Source organism: Pangasianodon hypophthalmus, chromosome 3 (genome assembly GCF_027358585.1).
Source record: "Pangasianodon hypophthalmus isolate fPanHyp1 chromosome 3, fPanHyp1.pri, whole genome shotgun sequence".
In the NCBI taxonomy this organism is placed as follows: domain Eukaryota; kingdom Metazoa; phylum Chordata; class Actinopteri; order Siluriformes; family Pangasiidae; genus Pangasianodon; species Pangasianodon hypophthalmus.
The window spans coordinates 25,388,187-25,409,770 of record NC_069712.1 but is presented as its reverse complement, the minus strand read 5'-3'; the positions used below and the strand labels follow the sequence as shown (position 1 = coordinate 25,409,770).

At 39.6% G+C, this 21,584-nt stretch overlaps 1 protein-coding gene across 6 annotated transcripts in view; it reads left to right on the top strand.

Moving 5' to 3' along the window:
• LOC113542016 (signal-induced proliferation-associated 1-like protein 2) overlaps positions 1 to 21,584 on the top strand; it is a 276,347-nt gene that overhangs the window by 59,818 nt on the left and 194,945 nt on the right. For all 6 annotated transcript variants that reach the window (XR_008301510.1, XM_026939252.3, XM_053232932.1 and 3 more), the window contains exon 3: positions 12,142 to 12,275. Coding sequence is in view for 5 of the 6 variants with exons in the window: in XM_026939252.3 (XP_026795053.1) it covers positions 12,142 to 12,275 (134 nt within the window). In the remaining variant the exon portion in view is untranslated. The remainder of the gene's footprint in view (positions 1 to 12,141; positions 12,276 to 21,584) is intronic.

Below are 21,584 nucleotides of genomic sequence, written 5' to 3'. Positions count from 1 at the left end.
AACAGAAATGCCATCCAAAGACAGTGTGTAATCAGAAAGCTTACTTCTAGCTGCATGTGGTCCTAGTACAAGTACTTCTGTCAGAATGAAGTAGAAGTTAATAGTGTCTAATGTCCTTTACACTTTTCTCAACTTTATTAAGCAGGTGTCACTCATCTGGCTTTGCTGAAACGTACAACTGTGTGTCATCAGAATAACATGGAAGCTAATACCATGTTTACCAATAATTTTGCCCAGAGGTAGCATACATAAAGAAAAAAGCAGTGGGTCTAAAACAGAACCTTGTGGAACACCAAACTTTACTTTAGTATGCATAGAAAAGTCACCATTTACAAACATCTACAAACTGATAATGATCAGTCAAATACGACCCGAGCCAGGAGAGGACCATTCCCTTAATGCCAGCATCATTTTCTAGTCTACCGAGGGGAATACTATGATCAGTGGTATCAAAAGCTGCACTAAGGTCAAGCAAAACAAGCAAGGAAACACAACTCTGATCAGAGGCTGGTAGTAGAGCCACGGCTGCGGCAATTGGCTGCCAGCCGCGCAGGATTAGGCTGCGCCTCCTCAGAGCCATGTGCGCATGTGCCATTCAGCACACCAATGGCAGCTGCGTGAAAAACGTTTTTCCTTTTTTGTGTGTGGTTCTCCACCCTGCCGTCACACCCCCTTTTATCAAGAAGTATGATGTGGGCAAAGCCTGGTTGGCTCACTGATTCTCTCCTTCCACTTGCAGCACCTGCCCCCAACAGTGTTTCAGGCAGTTGTTTTCCTTCTGCTCATGCCCAGAGTTGCCCTCATTGGCCGTCTGGTGAGACACAGAGGAGACTGGGTTAGTGCTATTTTGGGACTCACTCTCAGCTCCCGCATTGGCATTGTCCTCCTCCTCATGAGCCAGGTATGCTGGGTGGGCCTGGGCCAGGTTCTGCCGCGGTTGTCTCCTGGTCTCCGTAGCCTTTGTGGTTGTGGGGGGGATCCACCGGGATCCCTGGCTAGTCTGTCCCTATAAGCAGAGGCACAGGTAGTTCAGGTACCAATCCGATTATCAATGGCCACTCACCTGTATGGTTCCTAACCCAGACCTAAGCGACGAAGACCTCTCGGACATCCCCATGTACGCAGGAGACCGAGATACTCCCACACATATTAACAGCCTGGGGTAGGACCAACGTCCAGGCTAGGGTGACCGTGCTTCCTGAGTCTAACAGGGCTGGGACAGGTGTGCCATCTACTGCGATGGTGATGGTTGTGGCTTGGGGTTGGGAGTGAGTCTGGAGGTCACAGCCAGCTAGCCAGGGTTTGTTGGCGTGGGGGGAATGGCAAGTCTGGCTAAGTGAGCATGGGTTCGTCCGGCGGTGTGACGTAGATGGGACGGCTCCTCTGCTCTCTCCTCTCCCTGCTGCTACCAGTGTTCTGGCGCCAGGGGAGGGGAGGGACTCTCTTCGCTCTCCTCTGCCAATTGCCAGGGTGGCCAGGGTGCACTCCAGTAGCTCAACCATTTCTTTGGAGGTGCTGGGGGATTGCCGGGGCCACCTGCTCTGTGACCTCAGTCGCTGTCTGCCTCCCTGGCTGTAGCCACCTTTTGGTGGTGCAAAACAGGTTGGCCATTTGGCCATGCTGTCTGCTTGAAGGGTATTGCAGGTACGCCTCGAAACCATCATCCGCTGTCGTCTTGGCTAGGAGGCGCTGGGCTTCTCAGCAGGGGTCGGAGAGAGAAGTGGCTGTGGCCATGCTCAGCTTGCAGAGGGCTAGTAGTTCCTCTGTGGTGGCAAGGAGCCCTAGCATTAGTTCCTGGGTGACCCCCTGCTGCTGTAGGTTGGTCTCGAGTAAGTGCTTTAGTAAGAGGTCCATGGTGTGGGCAGGATCTGGGTCTGTGTTCATGCCTGCATTTTCCACCAGGGTAGCGGCATACATCAGCAGTAGGCAGAACACAGGCACACAGAGACTGGACTGGTGCGAAAGAGGGTGTTTATTTCTTAAAGTGAGGGTGAGTTGGGAGGACGGGATTGAAAAAGGTGCACAAGGTGCCGTTTCTAGGGGCTGTGTTGGGAGCGCTATGTAGACATGTAGCAGTGTGCACTGTGGGCCTGCTGTAGTGGTGCAGACCGGGAGTGAGAGGTCTGGGGCTTTCCTATGGGTGCTGGCGATGAGCTCTCTTGGGCTTGTCATAGGGAGTGAACGTTGTTGTTGCTGGTATCTGTAGCACAAAGCAGAAAAGGGATCAGGATGGTCTGGGAGAAAGAAGCTGCTCACCCCGCTGAGGCCGCAGTGCCCTTTTATATTCTCCTGACTTCTACGGGAGGGTGAGGAGCCGCAGTCATAATCAGCTGCCAGCCATGCTCTATTCCTTTGCCCCACCCCTCCCTATGGCCATGTGCTTTCCCACAGTGCTGTCCTTTCACAACCAAGCGGCAGTTGTGTGAGGAGTGTGCAGTAGTTTGTGCGTGTGGTCTGGAGGCCTGCTGTCACACTGTCATATAAGAAACCACAGTTCATCTTAGGGTGAGGTTAGATTCAAATAATTGTTTCTGTGGTTGTCCTGTGAAGTCCTATGAAGCAAAATTTTGTTGTACTGCATTGTTGTGCTAATCTGTGAGTGGATTTCTACTGTTGACTAAGTTACTTCAAAAACATGGGGGCCATCAGCCAATCACATTGCAGCACACACTTCACAGTTTTTGATAGTATGTTTATTAGTTGCTGGTTACTTTAGTGCTCTGCACATCTTGGCGAACTAGCTACCTGTCGGTGTGACCTGCATGTGGTGCTTGGCCCCCACAGAATCTTGCTTGCAGCTATATCTAGGGGTCCACCCGAAGGAGCTGGGACCCTATTGTTTTTGTTAGGAATTTTATTTTTAGGGGCCAAGCACATAGTGCCTGGAACACAGTTGTTTTTGTTAGGATTTTTTCTTCTTCTTCTTCTTTTTCTCTTCTCTCAATCCATAGACCAATCCATAGCTCCTACAGACATGAAACTTGGTCTGTTCTTAGTACTCCCTCCTGCTACTCAGGCAAAAGAAGTGAGCCCGATCAGCCTGATGGTGGCACTATACCAAAGCATTTCACATTTTGCCTCATATCACGAATACCTAGAGTACTCTTAGAGTAAAAATTCTATTTGTTACTCATTCCCTGGCTTTTCCCAAACAAAAAAAGCCTCTAACACCACTTAGATCCACCCATGTGGGTTTTTAGATAATTTGCATTATTTGCAAAACCTAATTTTGAGAACTTGTTCTGGGATGTTTGTCCTATCTTCACTATTCTTGTGTCAAACTACTCAACAGATTGCGACCCTCAGTAATTATAAAAAGTATGTTGACATTTGTAGACAATATGGCTGCCACATGTCAGTCAGTTCTAATGATGAGGCACCTACTTTACTCAAATAGCTCTAACTCATCATTTTTTGCATGGATTTCCACAACACTTCAAACGCCTATACACCAATCAGCCATAACATTAAAACCACCTGCCTAATATTGTGTAGGTCCCCCTTGTGCTGCCAAAACATCTCTGGTCTGCCGAGGCATGGGCTACACAAGACCTCTGAAGGTCCTTTATGTGTCCTGTAAGTTGTTCCTGGACATGTTTGTCCAGCATATCCCAGAGGTACTTGATCAGATTGAGATCTGGGGAATTTGGAGGCCAAGTCAGCACCTTGAACTCTTTGTCATGCTGCTCAATCCATTCCTGAACAATTTTTGGAGTGTGGAAAGACACATTATCCTGCTGAAAGAGGTCACTGCCATTAGGGAATACCGTTGCCATGATGGGGTGTACTTGGTCTGCAACAATGTTTAGGTAGGTGGTACATGGCAAAGTAACATCCACATGAATGCCAGGACCCAAGGTTTCCCACCAGAACATTGCCCACAGCATCACACTGCCTCCGCTGGCTTGCCTTCTTCCCATAGTGCATCCTGATGTTATCTCTTCCCCAGGTAAGTGATGCACACACACCTGGCCTTCCAAATGACGTAAAACAAAACATGATTCATCAGACAAGGCCATTTACATTCATGGCATTTGGCAGAAACCCTTATCCAGAGCAACTTACAGAAGTACTTTGAAGTCTCTATCAATTAATACATTCTGATACTGGTTTGCTAGGTCACAGACTAAGAATAGCATCAGTCTAAAAACTCTGTTGGGGCGGTAATATAGTAAAAAGCACACAGACAACACAAAGATTTTTTTTAAGTGTTAATTTAAGTACTTTAGGAAGAGGTAAGTCTTTAGACATCGTTTGAAGACTGCCAGTGAGTCAGCTGTTCAGACATGAATTCAATTCAATTTTATTTGTGTAGCGCTTTTAACAGTGGACGTTTTCACAAAGCAGCTTCATAGAAATAAATACATTCAAATTAAACCAAAATAAATTATCCCAAATGAGCAAGCCAGAGGCAACGGTGGCAAGGAAAAACTCCCTGAGATGATATGAGGAAGAAACCTTGAGAGGAACCAGACTTGAAAGGAAACCTCATCTGGGTCCTAACGGATAGTGCAATCATAAATAAATCCCTTCTATAACTGTGTACTACATGGACAAATAGTGCAATTGTGCAACCAGTAAATTCATCACAGTTTTGACATGAAGTTCGGTTTGTTGAACCTATCCACTGTCCACTGATGGAGTCCTGAGTACAAAGCTGCTCATAGCAACCACAGCCCCAAAGCCACTACAGCGATTGCTGTCCCAGGCCATCACAGTACAACTCCCCATATGAGATCCCCAAGCCGTCTCCATGGTCCCCGAAGTGGCACCATCCCCAGCAATCCCAGTGATCTTCAGGCCGTCCATATGGGGCCACCCCCGGCGAGCGATCTCAAATGATGAAAACTCCAAACAGAAGTAGGGCATCAGGATGGATCAGGCAGGTCCGGAGAGTAGAAGAGGTCAGGATCACTGGTATCTCAGGAGTAGCATGTGTAGCGAGAGAGAGATTGTTAGTTAAGCTTTTGGGATCCAAACATTCCAGTTCACCACAACACACTATGCCTGTGAACCCTCCAGACCTGCTCCTTTACCTAAGAAAAAAAACTATTCACAAAAGACTTGACTAAACAAATATGTTTTCAGCTCAGACTTAAACACTGAGACTGTGTCTGAGCCCCGAACACTAACGGGAAGGTCGTTCTGTAACTGTGGGGTTTTGTAAGAGAAAGCTCTGCTCCCTGTAGATTCTCAGTGATGGCCCAATGGGTAGTCTTTGTGGAATGTGCCGCTGTGAAGCCAGACTGGTTAGGATTTTGAAGGTTGTTCTGTGAGAGACAGTTCATTGTAGGCAGTTCGTTCGAGGATTTTAGAACGAAAAGAGAGAAGTGATACCAGTCGGTAGTTGCTGATGTGAGAAGGATCCAGTGTGGGTTTCTTCAGGATGGGAGTAATCCTTACTCTCTTGAATGCAGTTGGTACATGACCAGATGTTATGGAGCCATTGCTGATAGTAGTAATGAAGGGGAGGAGGTGTCTGGCTAATTCCAATGGTAGGGGGGAAAAAGAGTCAGGGTCTGGGAGGGATGATAGAGTGCAGGAAGCTATGGAGGAAGGGGAGATAGGTGGTCGTTGAAACCTCCACTCTTCGTCCCTTGCTCCATGGTCCAGTTCTAATGCTCATTTGCCAATTGTAGGCGCATTCGGCAGTGGACAGGGGTCAGCATGGGCACTGCCCCATACGCAGCAAACTCTGATGCACTGTGTGTTCTGACTACTTTCTTTCATAGCCAGCATTATCTTTTTCAGCAATTTGTGCTACAGTAGCTCTTCTGTGGAATGATCAGCTGGGCTAGCCTTCGCTGCTCACACGCATCAGTGAGCCTTGGGTGCCCATGAGCATGTCACTGGTTCACTGGATATGCTTCCTTGGACCACTTTTGGTAGGTACTAACCACTGCATACCAGGAACACCTCACAAGACCTACCGTTTTGGAGATGCTCTGACCCAGTCATCTAGCCATCACAATTTGACCCTTGTCAAAGTCTCCCAGATCCTTATGCTTGCCTATTTTAACTGCTTCCAACACATCAACTTTGAGAACTGATTATTCACTTGCTGCCTAATATATCCCACCCTTTACAGGTGCTTTTGTAATGAGATAATCAATGTTATTCACTTCACCTGTCAGTGGTTTTAATGTTATGGCTGATCGGTGGACAGTTATATAGGACATGATTCTGAACTGTATGTCCGATGGAGCTGAAACTTGGTATACTGCATCTCTATGCTACCCTGCAAGTGAATCTTTGATGAAAACCTAGTTATTTAAAAAAAAAAAAAAAACATGGCCACCATCAGCCAATCAGATTTCCGCAGGTATTTGACAGGGTAAACATTGAGCTAATGTCATGCAACTTGAAATTATAGTCCCTCCTAATGCCCACCTAATAATTGATACAAATTACTTGCCTTCTGGGGGGTATGATTCATATTTTTGCACTTAAAAAAGCATATCTTTTGTAAAAAAGAGATAGTGTGAAATGTCTTTTTTCCTATGCTTTGTCTCCTTACCGATAAAAATGAGCATTTTGGACCATTTACCTCTAACCACTCAATTTTTTTGATAATTTGAAAAAATCTAAGTTTGAGAACTAGGATTTTTGTCCTATCTTCTCAATTTTGGTGTCAAACTACTCAGTAGTGTGTGCCCCTAAATAATTAAACAATATGGCCACCACATGTCAATCAGTTCTAATGAGGCAAAGATGGATTACTCAAATAGCTGTAATTCATGATTGGTGATATAGATTTCAACCAAAATTGAAAGACATGTTCATGCAAGAGTCTGAGAATGTCTGCAAAGATTGGGGCATGGTCATCAATTGGGGGTGGAGTTGAGCCTTAATAGTTGTTTCTCAGGAACCAAATGTCCAATTGAGATGAAATTTGATATGCTGCACTGAACTACTAGTCTGTAACTGGAATTTTAATCATCACTCAGTTTCTTCAAAAACGTGTCTGTCTTCAACTAATCAGGTTTCAGCAGGTATTTCATACAGCTAGCACTGTGCTATCATAGTAAAACTTCATATGTATGTTAATCTATGGTCTCTTAATTGTTCTGTGTATCTTGGCAAGAACTAGCCACTGGGGTCACTATTTGTGTGAAGTACTTGCAGCTATATTTATTATTAGGGGTCCAAGCACTAAGGGTGCTGGAACCCTGTTGTTTTTGTTAAGATTTTAGTTTTCCTCTTCTTCTTATTTTTTTTCTCCACTGAAATTAATTGTGCAGACTAAACTGTGAAGTGTAGCAAAACAGTTGATAACTTCAACAAAATATACTTCATGTGAAAACTATAATGAATTTTCATGGTTACGCAATTGTAGTTTTACAGTTTTTTAATTCACTTTTAGAATTGAATTATTTATAATCGTACTATCCGGTGTCACCCAGATGATGGGTTCCCTTTTGAGTCTGGTTCCTTTCAAGATTTCTTCCTCGTATTGTCTCAGGGAATTTTTCCTTGCCACTTTGGCCTCTGGCTTGCTCATTAGGGATAAATTCATAAATTTAACATTTAAATCCTGAATTTATATATTTCTGTAAAGCTGCCTTGTGACAATGTCCATTGTTAAAAGCACTATACAAAATTGAAAATAAAATTGAAAATTGACTGTCTCTTTGATGCATGGAGCATGAAAGAACATGTAAATCTGTCTCTCATAGGAGAGATTCTTGCTGTAATTATGTAAAAGTAGATGAGAACAGTACCCGGTGCCTTAAGTCCCTTAACCTGTTTTAATCTTGGTAACTAGAGCAGTATTTCAACCGCTACTCAGCAAAATGAAATGACCAAATTGCACCTCTTGGTGGCACTATATTACACATGTTTACAGTTAATTTGCATAATATGCAAAACCTACTTTTGCAAACTAGTTATAGGATTTTTGGCCTATTTTCACAAATTTGGCATCAAACTGCTTAGTAGAGTATGAGCCTTTTTTGTGAATGACCTAATTAATTTTTTTTTTAAAAAAAGGCAGGCATTTGATCAGGTTACCATTGAGCTATCATCATGAAATCTGAATGGGTAGGTTTGGGTAAGGACCCACTACTATCTGATGCAATCGCACTCAAACTGTCCACTGAGGGGGTGCAATTCGTGTTTGTGCCCACAAAAACAATTATGTATCTTGGAAAATTAAGTGTAGAAAAATTACTTTTTGAGCTTAATTGTTCCTCTTGGAACTTTTATTTCCACCCACTCAAATATGTAATAATTTGCATAATATGGAGTTTTGATCAATATTCACAAAGTTCATGTTAAACTACTCAGTAGAGTATGCCTCTCAATAATTATCAAAAGCATGTTGACATTTCTAAACAATATGGCAACCACACATCACTCAGTTGTAAGGAGGCAGAGCCAGTTTACTCAAACAGCTGTAATTCATGATTGGTTATATGTATTTGAACCAACCTTGACAGACATGTTCAGGACAAGAGTCTGAGGTCATCTGCAACAGGTAGTGTGTGGTTATTGAAAGGGAGCAGAGTTAAGTTCACATAGCTGTTTCTTAGGAACCATTGGTTTGAGCTGAAATTTGGTGTACTCCATCATTCTGCTAAACTGTAACTGGATTTTTAATCATCACTTACATATTTGTAGCCATCTGCAGCCAATCAGATTTCAGCAGCCAATTCACACAGCTAGCGTTGAGCTATTGTCACAAAACATGGTAAGTATATTCATCTTTGGTCTCTTTGTTGTTCTATGTATCTTGGTAACTGGCCACTGGGTGTGCTATTTGCAAGAAGTGCTTGGACCCTTGCAGCTATACTTACTATTATTATTTTTTTCTTCTTCAAAATGAATTGTGCAGACGAAACCATAAGTCCTACAAATGTTAAACTTGGTCAATAGGTAGTACTCCCTCCTGCTACTCCGGCAAGTGAGATGGGCCCAATCGGGCCAATGGTGGCACTATAGCACAACTATTTAAATTTTGGACAATATCTCAAGAACCATAAGTACCGCACTCGAAATTCTTCTTATTCATTGGCTTATACTCAAATAATCTAGGCTCCCCTCGCTACTTTCCGCCATGATGGTTTTTTTTTTTCGCTAATGTGCATAATATGCGAAATCTTCTTTTGCAAACTAGTTCTGTGATTTTTGGTCTGTCTTCACAATTTTGGTGTCAAACTACTGACCACAGTGTGACCCTCAGTAATTGTCAAGAACATGTTTACATTTGTACACAATATGAAGACCACATGTCAATTAATTCTGATGAGGCAGATCCTAGTTTACTCACACAGGTATAACTCATGATTGCATACAGTATGTACAGAGGGCAGACCAGAAGGGGTTGTTAGTTTCAAAAAGCTGTTTCTCAGGAACCAAAAGTCCATTTGAGCTGAACTTTGGTGTGCTGCATTGTTCTGCTAATCTGTAACTGGATTTCTCATCGTCACATAACTACTTCAAAAAATGACAAGTTGATAAGTATGTTCATCTGTGGTCTCTTTATTGTTCTGTGTATCTTGGCAAGAACTGGCCACTGGGTGCACTATTTATGAGGAGTGCTTGCACCCAGCAGATCACCACTTGCAGCTATATTTATTATAAATTTGTGCTTATAACTTATGAACCATTTGACATAGGACCGAAATTCTTTGTTCACATTAATCCTTGGGTCACAGACTCCATGATGCCATTTTCAACCATTTGAGTTTTTTTTTTTTTTTTTTTTAAGTTTGAAATTTTCACAGCCCACAATCTTTGTTCACTCTTCACCAAATTTGGCTCAGATGATCTTTAGACAGAATTATATAATGTATCAGAAGGTTTTTTGATATTCAGAACCATTTACCTGCAACACTCAAATGAATTTGACGGTGAAGCCACCAAAGAAGTAGTGAGGCCACATCTCAACAACAGCTTGATGAATCGACATGAAACTTGAGAATACTTAGTGGGACCACATCCCCAGTGTGCCCAAAGATTTTCATTTCATTTGAGTACTAGGGGCATTAAAGCATAAAACATTTATTTTTGCTATTTACTCTGGAACCATTTGGAATAAATTTATAATTCTGGTGTTATGAGTCATATGAATGCAAAGTTTTCCATCCACCATTTCTAAATTTTCTCCATTAAGCAAAACAGAAAGTTTGGCTATATCTCAGCAAGTCTTTGACATGTTCACACCAAAGTCAGTAGATACCTCAAGAATGAGGTATTGGGAGGTCCTATTTTTTTCTCATTTGCCTGCTAGTTGGTACTAAAATAAGGAAAAAAGCATGTTTTTTTTCTCATTACTTTGGAAGTGTTTATAATCATGATTCTTTTATTATTAGATTCATTGGAAGTTTGTAAGGTCAGCTGATGTAAAGCTTTCATTCACAACATTGTATTTTATGCACAGTTTGGGATTTCTTGAAAACACTTGAAAATTTTCACAGCCTTCAATTTTTGTCCAAACCTCACCACTTTTGGCTCAGAACATCTTAAGACCAAGCTGCACAAAAGTTAACGGATGGATTTTTGATATTCTAAACCATTCCCCAATAGCATGTAAACAAATTTGACAGTGAAGGCAGAAAACTGGAAGTAAGGTCATATTTTGAGAACATACATATGAATTCACAAAATCATGTAAATAAATAATTGCATGTGTTTATCAAGACAAATCCAACAGTATATCATACATGCTTGTAGATCTGTGGCAAGTCGGAAAGCCAATACTGGGGTCTACCATGGCCTCACAGTATATAAATCTTTCTATGATTTTGGTAAAATTTGTCACAGTGATAGAAAACAGTCTTAGCTACCTACATAGCAATTTTGGTGTACAACACTCAAGCCATCCGGAACAACTTTAGTGCCACCAATAGGGAAATTTGGAATAACATTTACAATAATAATTCTACAATGCAATGTCATAGGAACACGATTCCACTTTCATCTGATTCCTTGGGTTAACTCTCGTTTAATGGACACTGATGTTCAAAACAGTTTTTGCACTTCTTCTCTTACAAATTTTGTTCAATCATCACCAAAATTGGAATGCATCATTGTGAGACCAACCTGAACAATTTTTCAAATTGCAACGGTGGAAGTATTTTCACCAAACTAGGACCTCATCATAAGGAACTCTATTTAGTTTTGTATAAATTCACCTGTAAGGGTCACTATAATTCACAAATTTGTAAAGTTTCTCATAACCTTTGAACCACTCAACATCAAATTAAGATTCTTGTTTCGTTTGATTATCTTCAAGGTGTTGAGTGTTCTTTATATAATGAATATATGATTTGTCAAACAGGACGTCAGCCATGAAGTTGCTTCTTCACCTACAAATTTTGTCCAATAACCGTGAAATGTGGAAAAGATTCATCAAAAGACCAATTTGAACAAAACTTGTTTCTCAGATTTTTGTTTCTATCATGGACAGTTTGTCCATAACGCACCAACAAATGTGATGGTGAAGTCACCAAACAGGAAGTGTCAGAATGAGTAAATAACCTTGTCTGAGACTCTAAGAAGTATTGTCTAAAACCTTTGTCTAAAACATTTGTCTAAAATTCAGAAATAAGTAAAACTGCCCATATATTTTGTACCAGTTAACATTCAGTCATGATTATTCTTTCTCTTGATTCCCTACAAGGTGCTGAGTGTTCCTCGTGTAAAGAATTTGTGATTTTACATCCAGGAAGTTGGTTCAATTAAATTAATTTTTTTTTGTATTATTTTGTCCAATCATAACAGAATGTGAATCACAACATTGTGAACCTAGTCCAAAAAATTGTTTCTCAGAATTTTGATATATGGAAATGTATCTATAAGAGGCCATATCTCCTTAACACTTTTGGGTTGGAACATCAAACATGTAACATATATTTTACAGAATGACAAAGTTAAGAAAAAAAAATTGCCTTCATCTGCAACTGGAGAGGGCTGCCGAAAACAGAATGTGAGGCAATATCTCAGCAGCAGCTTGATGTTTTGCCTAAAATTTAGAATATCTCCTTTGGAACAAGCACAATAGCTTGTTCTATTGTTCCCAATGGCTTACATGTATTCTCATGTTCTTCTAATATTGGCAAAAGATAAAAGTTTAGAGCATAATAAAGTGAAACTAAATTTACTTTGCCACCTTAATCTGATCTGTTGCACTTATCTCAGACCACCAGAACTACTTTGGCATGGATGAGAACCTGGGTCCTGTGGCCATCAGTGTGCGACGAGAAAAGCTTGAAGAGGTGAAGGAGAAGGAGGGGTCATCATACAATTACCGTATTGTCTTCAGGACCAGTCAGGTAACACACCCTATGTTACTATAAGTTGTTGTGTGTATTATATAATACATTGCATATGCAGTCATTGAGTACTAAGTCATGAATTAGAGTTTCAAGCATAAGTAAGGAAAAAATGGAGAACTGGCAATAATGACAGAATAAACAGTATCTTCATGGGTGGTCTCTACTTGAACTTTCATTTCTGCCACAAACAATTTTGCACATTCCATCAGCCTTCATGTCTGTGTATATCACCTTGTCCACTGACCTACTTCTCTCTCCTCAAAAGAAAGTATATTGTATGTTTATTCAGGACTGTAAAGGTGGTTATTTCTCATAAAGAATATAAATACAGGTTCTGCATTAATTAGAAGATTATAAGAATAATTACCTATAGTCATACATAATACTCACACTTAATTATAAATAATAATCACATATCTAGGCATATGAATAACATGAGTCAGAACCCAATGGAAATACAGATTTGTGCATAGTTTAGATACACAGTTCTCTTTGGCTCCAGAATATTTCGTTGTTTTCAGCAAGACTGATAAGATGGAATAGTCTAATCCTAACATTGTAATATGACAATTTGCAAATACAGCAATCTGATATATTTGATCAGATTATTTATAACTTTGCAGTGTACTCAGTTTTGCTTACCTGTTGCATAATAGACCCCCTATTTTATCCACATGATGCTTCTGTTGTCCTGTATATTCCAAGTGTCCCTGTCCAGTGTGTTGGTTGTATTGTACTATCCTGGATATTTATTTTATTGTTCTGCACTGTCTAACCTTTGGTTTTTATGCTTGTCACTGGTGCAGTATTTGCACTTTATGTAATCCTTTTTGCTGTGCACCTGTGGGAGATATTTTGTGCAAAAAATAAAATTAACATTAAAATGCAGAAATTAAAATTCAAACTCCTATTTGCCATTTGTTTTCCCATATCTGAGTGCAAAAGGGGTACCAAAATTAACAATGAAATAACACCATTTGCAATTCAATTTTCCAACTAACAGAAGTGTCACAAATAAAAATAAAATCAAAATATCACTACAATTTCATTTTCTTTATAATTTTCGTTATCAGTATTTTGTGGCTATTAATTGATTGATTGATTGATTGATTGATTGATTACTGGTTACTTCAAGGATGGCCAGCTCCAAACTATGATGTGCCCTAAAACCTGGCTGAAATTTCTCTAAAATATGATTGCTCACTAAGTATAGAACCCAGGTGTGTATGTGTGTGGAGGCGGACTCAGGAGGCAGGTGCCAGCAGAGCTTGGGGCTTGTGTTTATTTTCATGATACTTTTCAGCACACTTTCCAAAGGTAAAAGAACAGAAAAGGGGGTCGTCACTAGCTTAAGGCTATTGCCCCGGCCAATTTCAAGGTTCACGTTCACGCTCCACGTGTGTATGGGGGTGTGTGAATGCTTGTCTTGCAAGCTCTGCCAGCTACGCCACTCTCTCTTTCTTGCCGGTTATGGTCCACCCTTAAAACACAAAGGTAAACACACACAAGTAGACTGGCAGTAATCAGAAACAGGTGAGAATCCTCATGCATTACCTGATGAAGGATCAAGGTTTGTCTTCTTGATAAAGGTTAAAGCAATTAAAGCAAGATGGCACAGGACCTTTAGCTAAACTGCTCTTAACAATGGACAAAATTCTAGGAAGAACAGTGCCTAACAGTTTTGTGTCTCATGGTTGCAAGGTGAGATGTTAGGTATTATACCATTACTCTTGACAAAGAAAGTAAGAAATCCTAATAAGTTTCAGGGGTTGCATCACTACAGATCATCACAGCAGGGATAAGTACAGTGTTTATTGCACTGAACAGAGATCAAGACCTATGGGAGTTTTTAATATTGATAATATTTGAAAAGTATTCCACTCTTGCTATTGTAGAGAAGTCTTTCTTTTACATTTACATTTATGGCATTTGGCAGATGCCCTTATCCAGAATGACATACAGAAGTGCTTTGAAGCCTCTATCAATAAATACATTCTGATATTGGTTTGCTAGGTCACAGACTAAGCATACCAGTCTAAAAACTCTGCTGGGGCGATAATATGGTAAAAAGCACACAGACAACACAGTGTTTTTTTTTTTTTTTTGTTTTCTTTTGTTTTTTAAGTGCTAATTTAAGTACTTTAGGAAGAGGTACGTCATTAAGAGTCTTGATGCATGCCTTCCTTGTACCCTGAGAGATGGTGGGACCAGTTGAGCAGTGCTAGAGGATCGGAGGGAGCATGGTGTAGTGCAGGATGTGATAAGTGCTTTGAGGTAGGTAAGGGGCTGGTCCATTTTTGGCTTTGTAGGCAAGCATCAGTGTTCTAAATCTGATGTGGGCAGCTACAGGAAGCCAGTGGAGGGAGCGTAGCAATAGGGTGGTGTGGGAGAACTTAAGATGGTTGAAAAACAGGCATGCAGCTGCATTCTGGTGCAGCTGTGCATTCAACAGAGGACTATAACACTTAGGTGAGTATATCATTGGTTAATAGAATGAGTACCATAGACTAACATACAGGAGTAAAGGTCGTTATCCATCTTGACCCAGGCTGGACTGCTTTATCATAATTAGACAGAAATACATTTTCTCGTAATCTTCTGGGATCAAGTGTCAATATTAACTTACCCGTTTGTTTTAGCAGGCCTAATTAAGGGTTTCCCATATTTAGACAATTTCTGTCTCTGACTTATCCTTGCCTGATGTTGGTTCGAGTGGGTTACAATCTCCAGGAGACAGGTGTGGTAAGGAGCAGGTTATTACAACAGTTGGAAACCCAGAATTTTTTCAACGGCTAATAAATCCTTTCAATGGCTTTAATCTCCCTGAATAAGTAATATAACTTATTAAAATATAATATATCTCCTGCCTCCAAATAGGAATGTCTTTATGAAAGAAATGTACCAGTTTTGTGGTCATTTACGTTGTCAGTTCAAGATTGCTATCTTACACTGATCAGCCAAAACATTAAAACCACTGACAAGAGAAGTGAATAACATTGATTATCTCATTACAGTAGCAACTGTCATTGGCTGGGATATATTAGACAGCAAGTGAGCTGTCAGTTCCTGACGTTGATGTGTTGGAAGCAGGAAAAATGGGCAAGCATAAGGATCTGAGCAACTTTTACAAGGGCCAAATTGTGATGGCTAGACAACTGGGTCAGAGCATCTCCAAAACGGCAGGTCTTGTTCCTGATATGCAGTGGTTAGTCCCTACCAAAAGTGGTCCAAGGAAGAACAACCGGTGAATTAGCAACAGGGTCATGGGCACCCAAGGCTCATTGATGCACATGGGGAGCAAAGGCTAGCTAAACATTGTTGCAGACCAAGTGCACCCCTTCATGGCAACGGTATTCCCTAATGGAAGTGGCCTCTTTCGGCAGGATAATGTTGTACCATCCTGCCACACTGCAAAAACTGTTCAAGAATGGTTAGAGGAACAAGATAGAGAGTTCAAAGTGTTGACTTGCCCTCCAAATTTCCCAGATCTCAATCCATCGATCTCAATCGAGCAGGGTGGGTTGTTCTGGACAAACAAGTCTGATCCATGGAGACCCCATTTTGCAACTTACAGGAATTAAAGGATCTGCTGCTAACACCAGATATCACAGCACACCTTCAGAGGTCTTGTGGAGTCCAGGCCTCGTGCGTGTGTGTGTATGTGTATTTATATATATAATATATAATATAACATACACACATATATACATATATATATATACACACACCCGCTCACTGTCCACTTCACTAGGAACATTTGGAACAGCATTTTTCTGAAGTATCCCAAGTTAACCCCGGTTTACTTTTCTTTCTTTTTTCAGCTTTTAGTGTATTTCCTTAACTCTTTCACTATAGTCTCTTCTAATTTTGGTAGGTAATCGTTACTCTGGAAGTGAAATTTGAAGCAGGGGCATCAGGCTTCGCACCAGGTGTGTGCTTATTTAAGGATGCAGCCCATTTAAGGTAGATTCCAACAGGAATCTGAGGCTATCATGGACACAACCTCACTCAAACTGGACAGTTGAAGATTAGAAAAAAAAATCACCTGGGAAGATTCTTGTTCTTGGCTGACAAGAGTGGAACCTGATGTGGTCTTTTGCTGTAGCCCGTCCACCTCAAAGTTTGATGTGCGTTATGAGATGCTCACCATGGTTGTGAAGAGTGCTTATTTGACGTCCTTTCAGCTCAAACCAATCTGGTCATTCTCCTCTGGTTCTCTCTCATCAACAAGGTATTTTAACCTACAGATCTTCCTATCCGCTTATGTAAAGGTTACATAAAAATAAATCAGGTTCTAGTTATAAATGCTGCAAAAACTAAGTTATACTCTAATAAGTGTGACACACATCTCACCAAACACAATAAGAAACATTGGGCCTTATTTATCAATCTTTTAGTAAAGTTGAGCATAAATATTTGTGTAAGCCATACCAAACCAAAGTTTTTTGCCAGATTTACAAAAGTTTCAGAAATTTTCAATTTCAGATTTTCATCACATTCATCCAAGTATGCTGATCACCTGTAAAGTGCAAAACACGTTCCTGACACAGCTCATTTGCATTTAGAGACACCCACAAAACTCCATAAAACATCAAACACACAGAAGGCTGGAGACATGAAATGCAGAAGTGGAAGTTATTGTGACTCATTTTTGTGCCAGTAAAATATTTAGTGTAACAGCACCTGAAAAGTTAGAAATTCCAGAAAAGGTGAAATAGGTGTAAATTAAGTGAGGTGACAAGAAAATGATATGACATGGAAATGGAGGAGAGAAAAAAATCTACACTGTACTTAGGTGATGATAGACAACTAGCATGTCGCACAGAAAAACTGCAATTGTATAATATAATTTTAAGTGTCTTGGTGTCAGGTCAACTCCATTCTTGATCTCCAATTCCCAGAATACACCACAGCCTACAAACGTGGCCACCACAGACTACAATTCCAAGCTCAGGACACCAGCACATTCACAGTCTCTGGAATTCTAGTCACACAACTGTTGCCAATTACACACACACAGCACCCTTTAAAAAGAGACATTTGGTCACATTGACTTTGTGAAGTAAATGCTCACCAGTGCCTACTCTCACTTTACGAAGATTTGTGCCCGTGTATCAATATTGTTTTTTTGACGCTGTTTGGTTATTTGTACTCTAGTTTTGCTATGATATCCTGTTTGCTGATAGCCTGATCCTCTGCCTGTCTTAGACCTTGAACTTGCTTTACGTTTTGGAACTGTTTGCTGATTGTCATTATTAAACTGTCCCAACTGCACTTGCATCCACCTCAGCATCTCTTTGGTGACACTCGGCTGATGTGCTAGAAGTATTGCACATTGTTGAAAGAAGATGGCGTGGCAAACAGAGCCAATTTATAAGCCAGCTTTCAGCTGAGTTATTTGTTTTACAGCTTACGGCTATGCGCAGACAGAGGAGCCTGTCCTCTGTTTATAAGGTGACAGTTCTTGATTTTTTATAATTTAATAACTAGTTTTGTCTTAGTTCATGGGTTTGTTTTGGCTTGCTTTCTTTATTTTTCATATTCTTTAATTAATGCCAATAATGTAAAACAACTGGGTTTCATGAAATTTTCTTGATGGTACTCTTAGTCCCTGACCTGGTGAACAAGCATGAGAATGTTTTTGATAGAGACTATAAAGCACTTCTGTAAGTCACTTTGGATAAGGGTGTCTGCCAAATTGCTATACACAAAATAAAAATAGGCAAGTTAAATTTGACAGTATAATCTTTATATAAAAGTAATATAATCCATGTAATCCATGCAAATTTTGCAGTAATCCATGCAAATTTTATGATCTTAAGCCAATCAATAAAGATTTACATTAGTTAGAATATTTATGTGTGAATATACACACAGTTAGGACCATGAGTAGGATACAAATGTTTTTCCAAAATTAGATGTTCGTGAATACCAAATTTTTTTTGTAAATGCTCTTACAAACAATTTAAGAATTGAAGCTTGATAAATGAGGCCCATTATTATTACAGCCATGAACTAGACAAGACTATATAATAGTGCCTATAACATGGTGTAAAACAGCATATTATAATGTAAAGCTGCAATAGTTGAGCATCATAATATTTGAATATTTGTCTATTCAAATATAAACTTTCTCTACCAAACAATTGTCAATTTGTGAGAATAATAATCAACTTTAGACAGTATCAGACACTGCCTTAATTACATTGAAAAATCTACTTTATCAGTAGTATATTAAATAGATAATGCACACAATGGCATTAATGCAATCTAGAACTAGAAATAATGCACATATTAGAGCAAGGGTTCCCGTGTGGGGTGGCTCAATTTACAAATGGGGTCTCCTCTTTTGTTTCATTCACTTACTTTACAAATTAATATTAGAAATATTGATGTTGTGTGCTAATATTTTGAAATGTTACTGGGAGTCACATTCCACATTCCAGACAAACCGCATTTAATTTAATAGGGTGCATGTTATTTTAGTCTTTTTCACTATCCGGACATGCTGCACTAGTGTATTTAAGAAATAAAAATAGACAAACTTCCCCATCCGTCTGCCTAGCGTTGTGTCTCAAATCACATATTTATTATTCTAGACCATTGAATATTAGCACTAACCGGTTTGCTTTTTTTTTTCCTTTTTAATTTTAAATACCTCTCACATCACCTTTAAACTTACCGAAAGGTCTGTTTTGCGTAACACTCATCTGGATTTTCTAAAGTAGTAAATACTTTTGAGTGTAAGGTTAGAGTTTTCAATTAGAGAAACAGCCAATGATGATAATCATGGGCTGTGAAGAGGTTTTAAAGAGAGACAGAGCTTGTCAGTATTTTTAACATAGCTGTGCATAAAAATGCTAAACATTTTATGGTTCAACTTGAAAACCTGACAGACAAGGGTGTTTTGGCTCTGACATGCCATCTAATAAATGCGCACTTTATGTAGAAATGTGTAGTCTCTTGTAGTTCTGTGTTGTTTTATGTAGCACCATGGTCCTGGAGGAACACTGTTTTGTTTCACTATATACTAACTAGCTGTATATGGTTGAAATGACAATAAAGCCACTGGACCTGACTACACTGATATGCACGTAAGTGCATGAACAATGTTGCTCTCAATACCGCTGCTTCTGCATGCTCACGCAAAATCATGAGTGAAGTATGCATCTCACCACCCCAGTATGGATTATTTTTCTATAACAACAGAACAGACTGGTAAGTCAGTGCAGGTATATTCTTAAGGTATAAGTCAGGGATATTCATTTGGTTTTTATTCTCTTATGTTACGCATACATATGTTAATAACATCATAAAATGTTCAAAAGTTACAGTATACACATATTATAGATCTGGAAAAAAATGTAGTCAAGACTTGCATTAACTTGCAAGTTGCATTAAATAACTAATCATTTATGCATATATGTCATACCTTCATAAAAAAATAAATTTTATTTCTGTGACCTTTTGAGCAGCCCAAACAGAGCCAATGCCATGGGATCAGTGTCACAACAATCTGCAGATCTCCAGTGTGGGCTGCCAAAAATGGGCTAATACCATTATCTACTTTGGGCTCTCGCTGGTCCGATGTGGGCAAAATTGAACAGAAACTATTTTTCCAGGAAGACCATATTTGGATGTCTAATTGGCTATGTCATTAGGCAGTTGGCTGAGATCACAAATGTCATCACAAATGATCCTGTTAAAACTATTTGAGATAAATGCCAGAATGTAATATACTTTACCCTCTGAAAGTATTGGAATGGCAAGGCCAACACTTTTATTTTTACTATACACTGCACACATTTATGTTTGAGATCAAAAGATGAATGAGACAATAGATCAGAATTTCAGCTTTCATTTCCTGATATTTACATCTAGATGTGTTAAAAGACTTAGAACATAGCACCTAATTTTTAGGTGAGCAAAATATTCAAGTCAAGTAAATAACACTTAATATTTTAATTCAGTTTCACTGTATAACACTTTTAGCACTGTGTATAGCACAATGTACATTGTCACAAAGCAGCTTTACAGAAATATATAAATTCAGGATATAAATTTTAAATTTATGAAATTATCCCTAATGAGCAAGCCAGAGACAACGGTGGCAAGGAAAACTCCCTGAGACGATATGAGGACGAAAACTTGAGAAGAACCAGACAAGGGAACCTATCCTCATCTGGGTGACACAGGATAGTGCAATTATAAATAATTCCCTTCTATATCTACTATATGGTCAAAAAGTGCAATTGTGTAACCACGAAAGTTCATTATAGTTTACACATGAAGTCTGTTTTGTTGAAGTTATCAAATGTTTACTGATGGAGACTTGAGTGCAAACCCAAACATCCCAGTTCATCACAACACTCTATGCCCATGAACCCTCCAGATCTGCTCCTTTACCCAAGAAAAAACTATTCACAAAAGGCTTGACTAAACAAATATATTTTCAGCCTAGACTTAAACATTGACACTGTGTCTGAGTCTCTACACTAATTGGAAGGCTGTTCCATAACTGTGGGGCATTGTAAGAGAAGGCTCTGCCCCCTGCTGTAGCCTTCACTGTTCGAGGTACCAACAAGTAGCCTGCACCTTTTGATTGAAGTAGGCATGGCAGATCATAGAAGACCAAAAATTCACACAGGTCCTGTGGCGTGAGACCATTCAGTCCTTTATAGATCAATAGTAGTAGTTTATAATCAATGCGAAATTTGATTGGGCGCCAATGCATTGTGGATAAGATAGGGGTGATGCAGTCATATCTTCTGATTCTAGTAAGAGCACTGGCTGCTGCATTGTGGACTCCATTCTGGAGCTTTTTATTCACCTATTGGAACATCCAGACAGTAAGGCATTACAGTAGTCCAACCTAGAGATAATAAAAGTGTGAACTAGTTTTTCTGCATCATGTAGTGACATCATATTTCTTATCTTAGCAATATTTCTGAGATGAAAGAAAGCTATCCTAGTAATATTATCTACATGAATTTCAAATGAAAGACCGGAGTCAATAATCACACCAAGGTGTTTTACTGCTGCACATGATGAAACAGAAATTCCATCCACAGATACTACGCAATTGGAAAGCTTACTTCAAGCTGCATTTGGTCCTAGTTCATGTACTTCTGTCTTCTGTCAGAATTAAATAGAAGGAAGTTAATAAGCATCAATTAATCGTTAATTGTCCTTTACACATTCCTCAACTTTATTAAGCTGGTGTCTCTCATCTGGCTTTGCTGAAACATACAACTGTGTATCATCAGAGTAACAGTGGAAGCTAATACCATGTTTATGAATAATTTT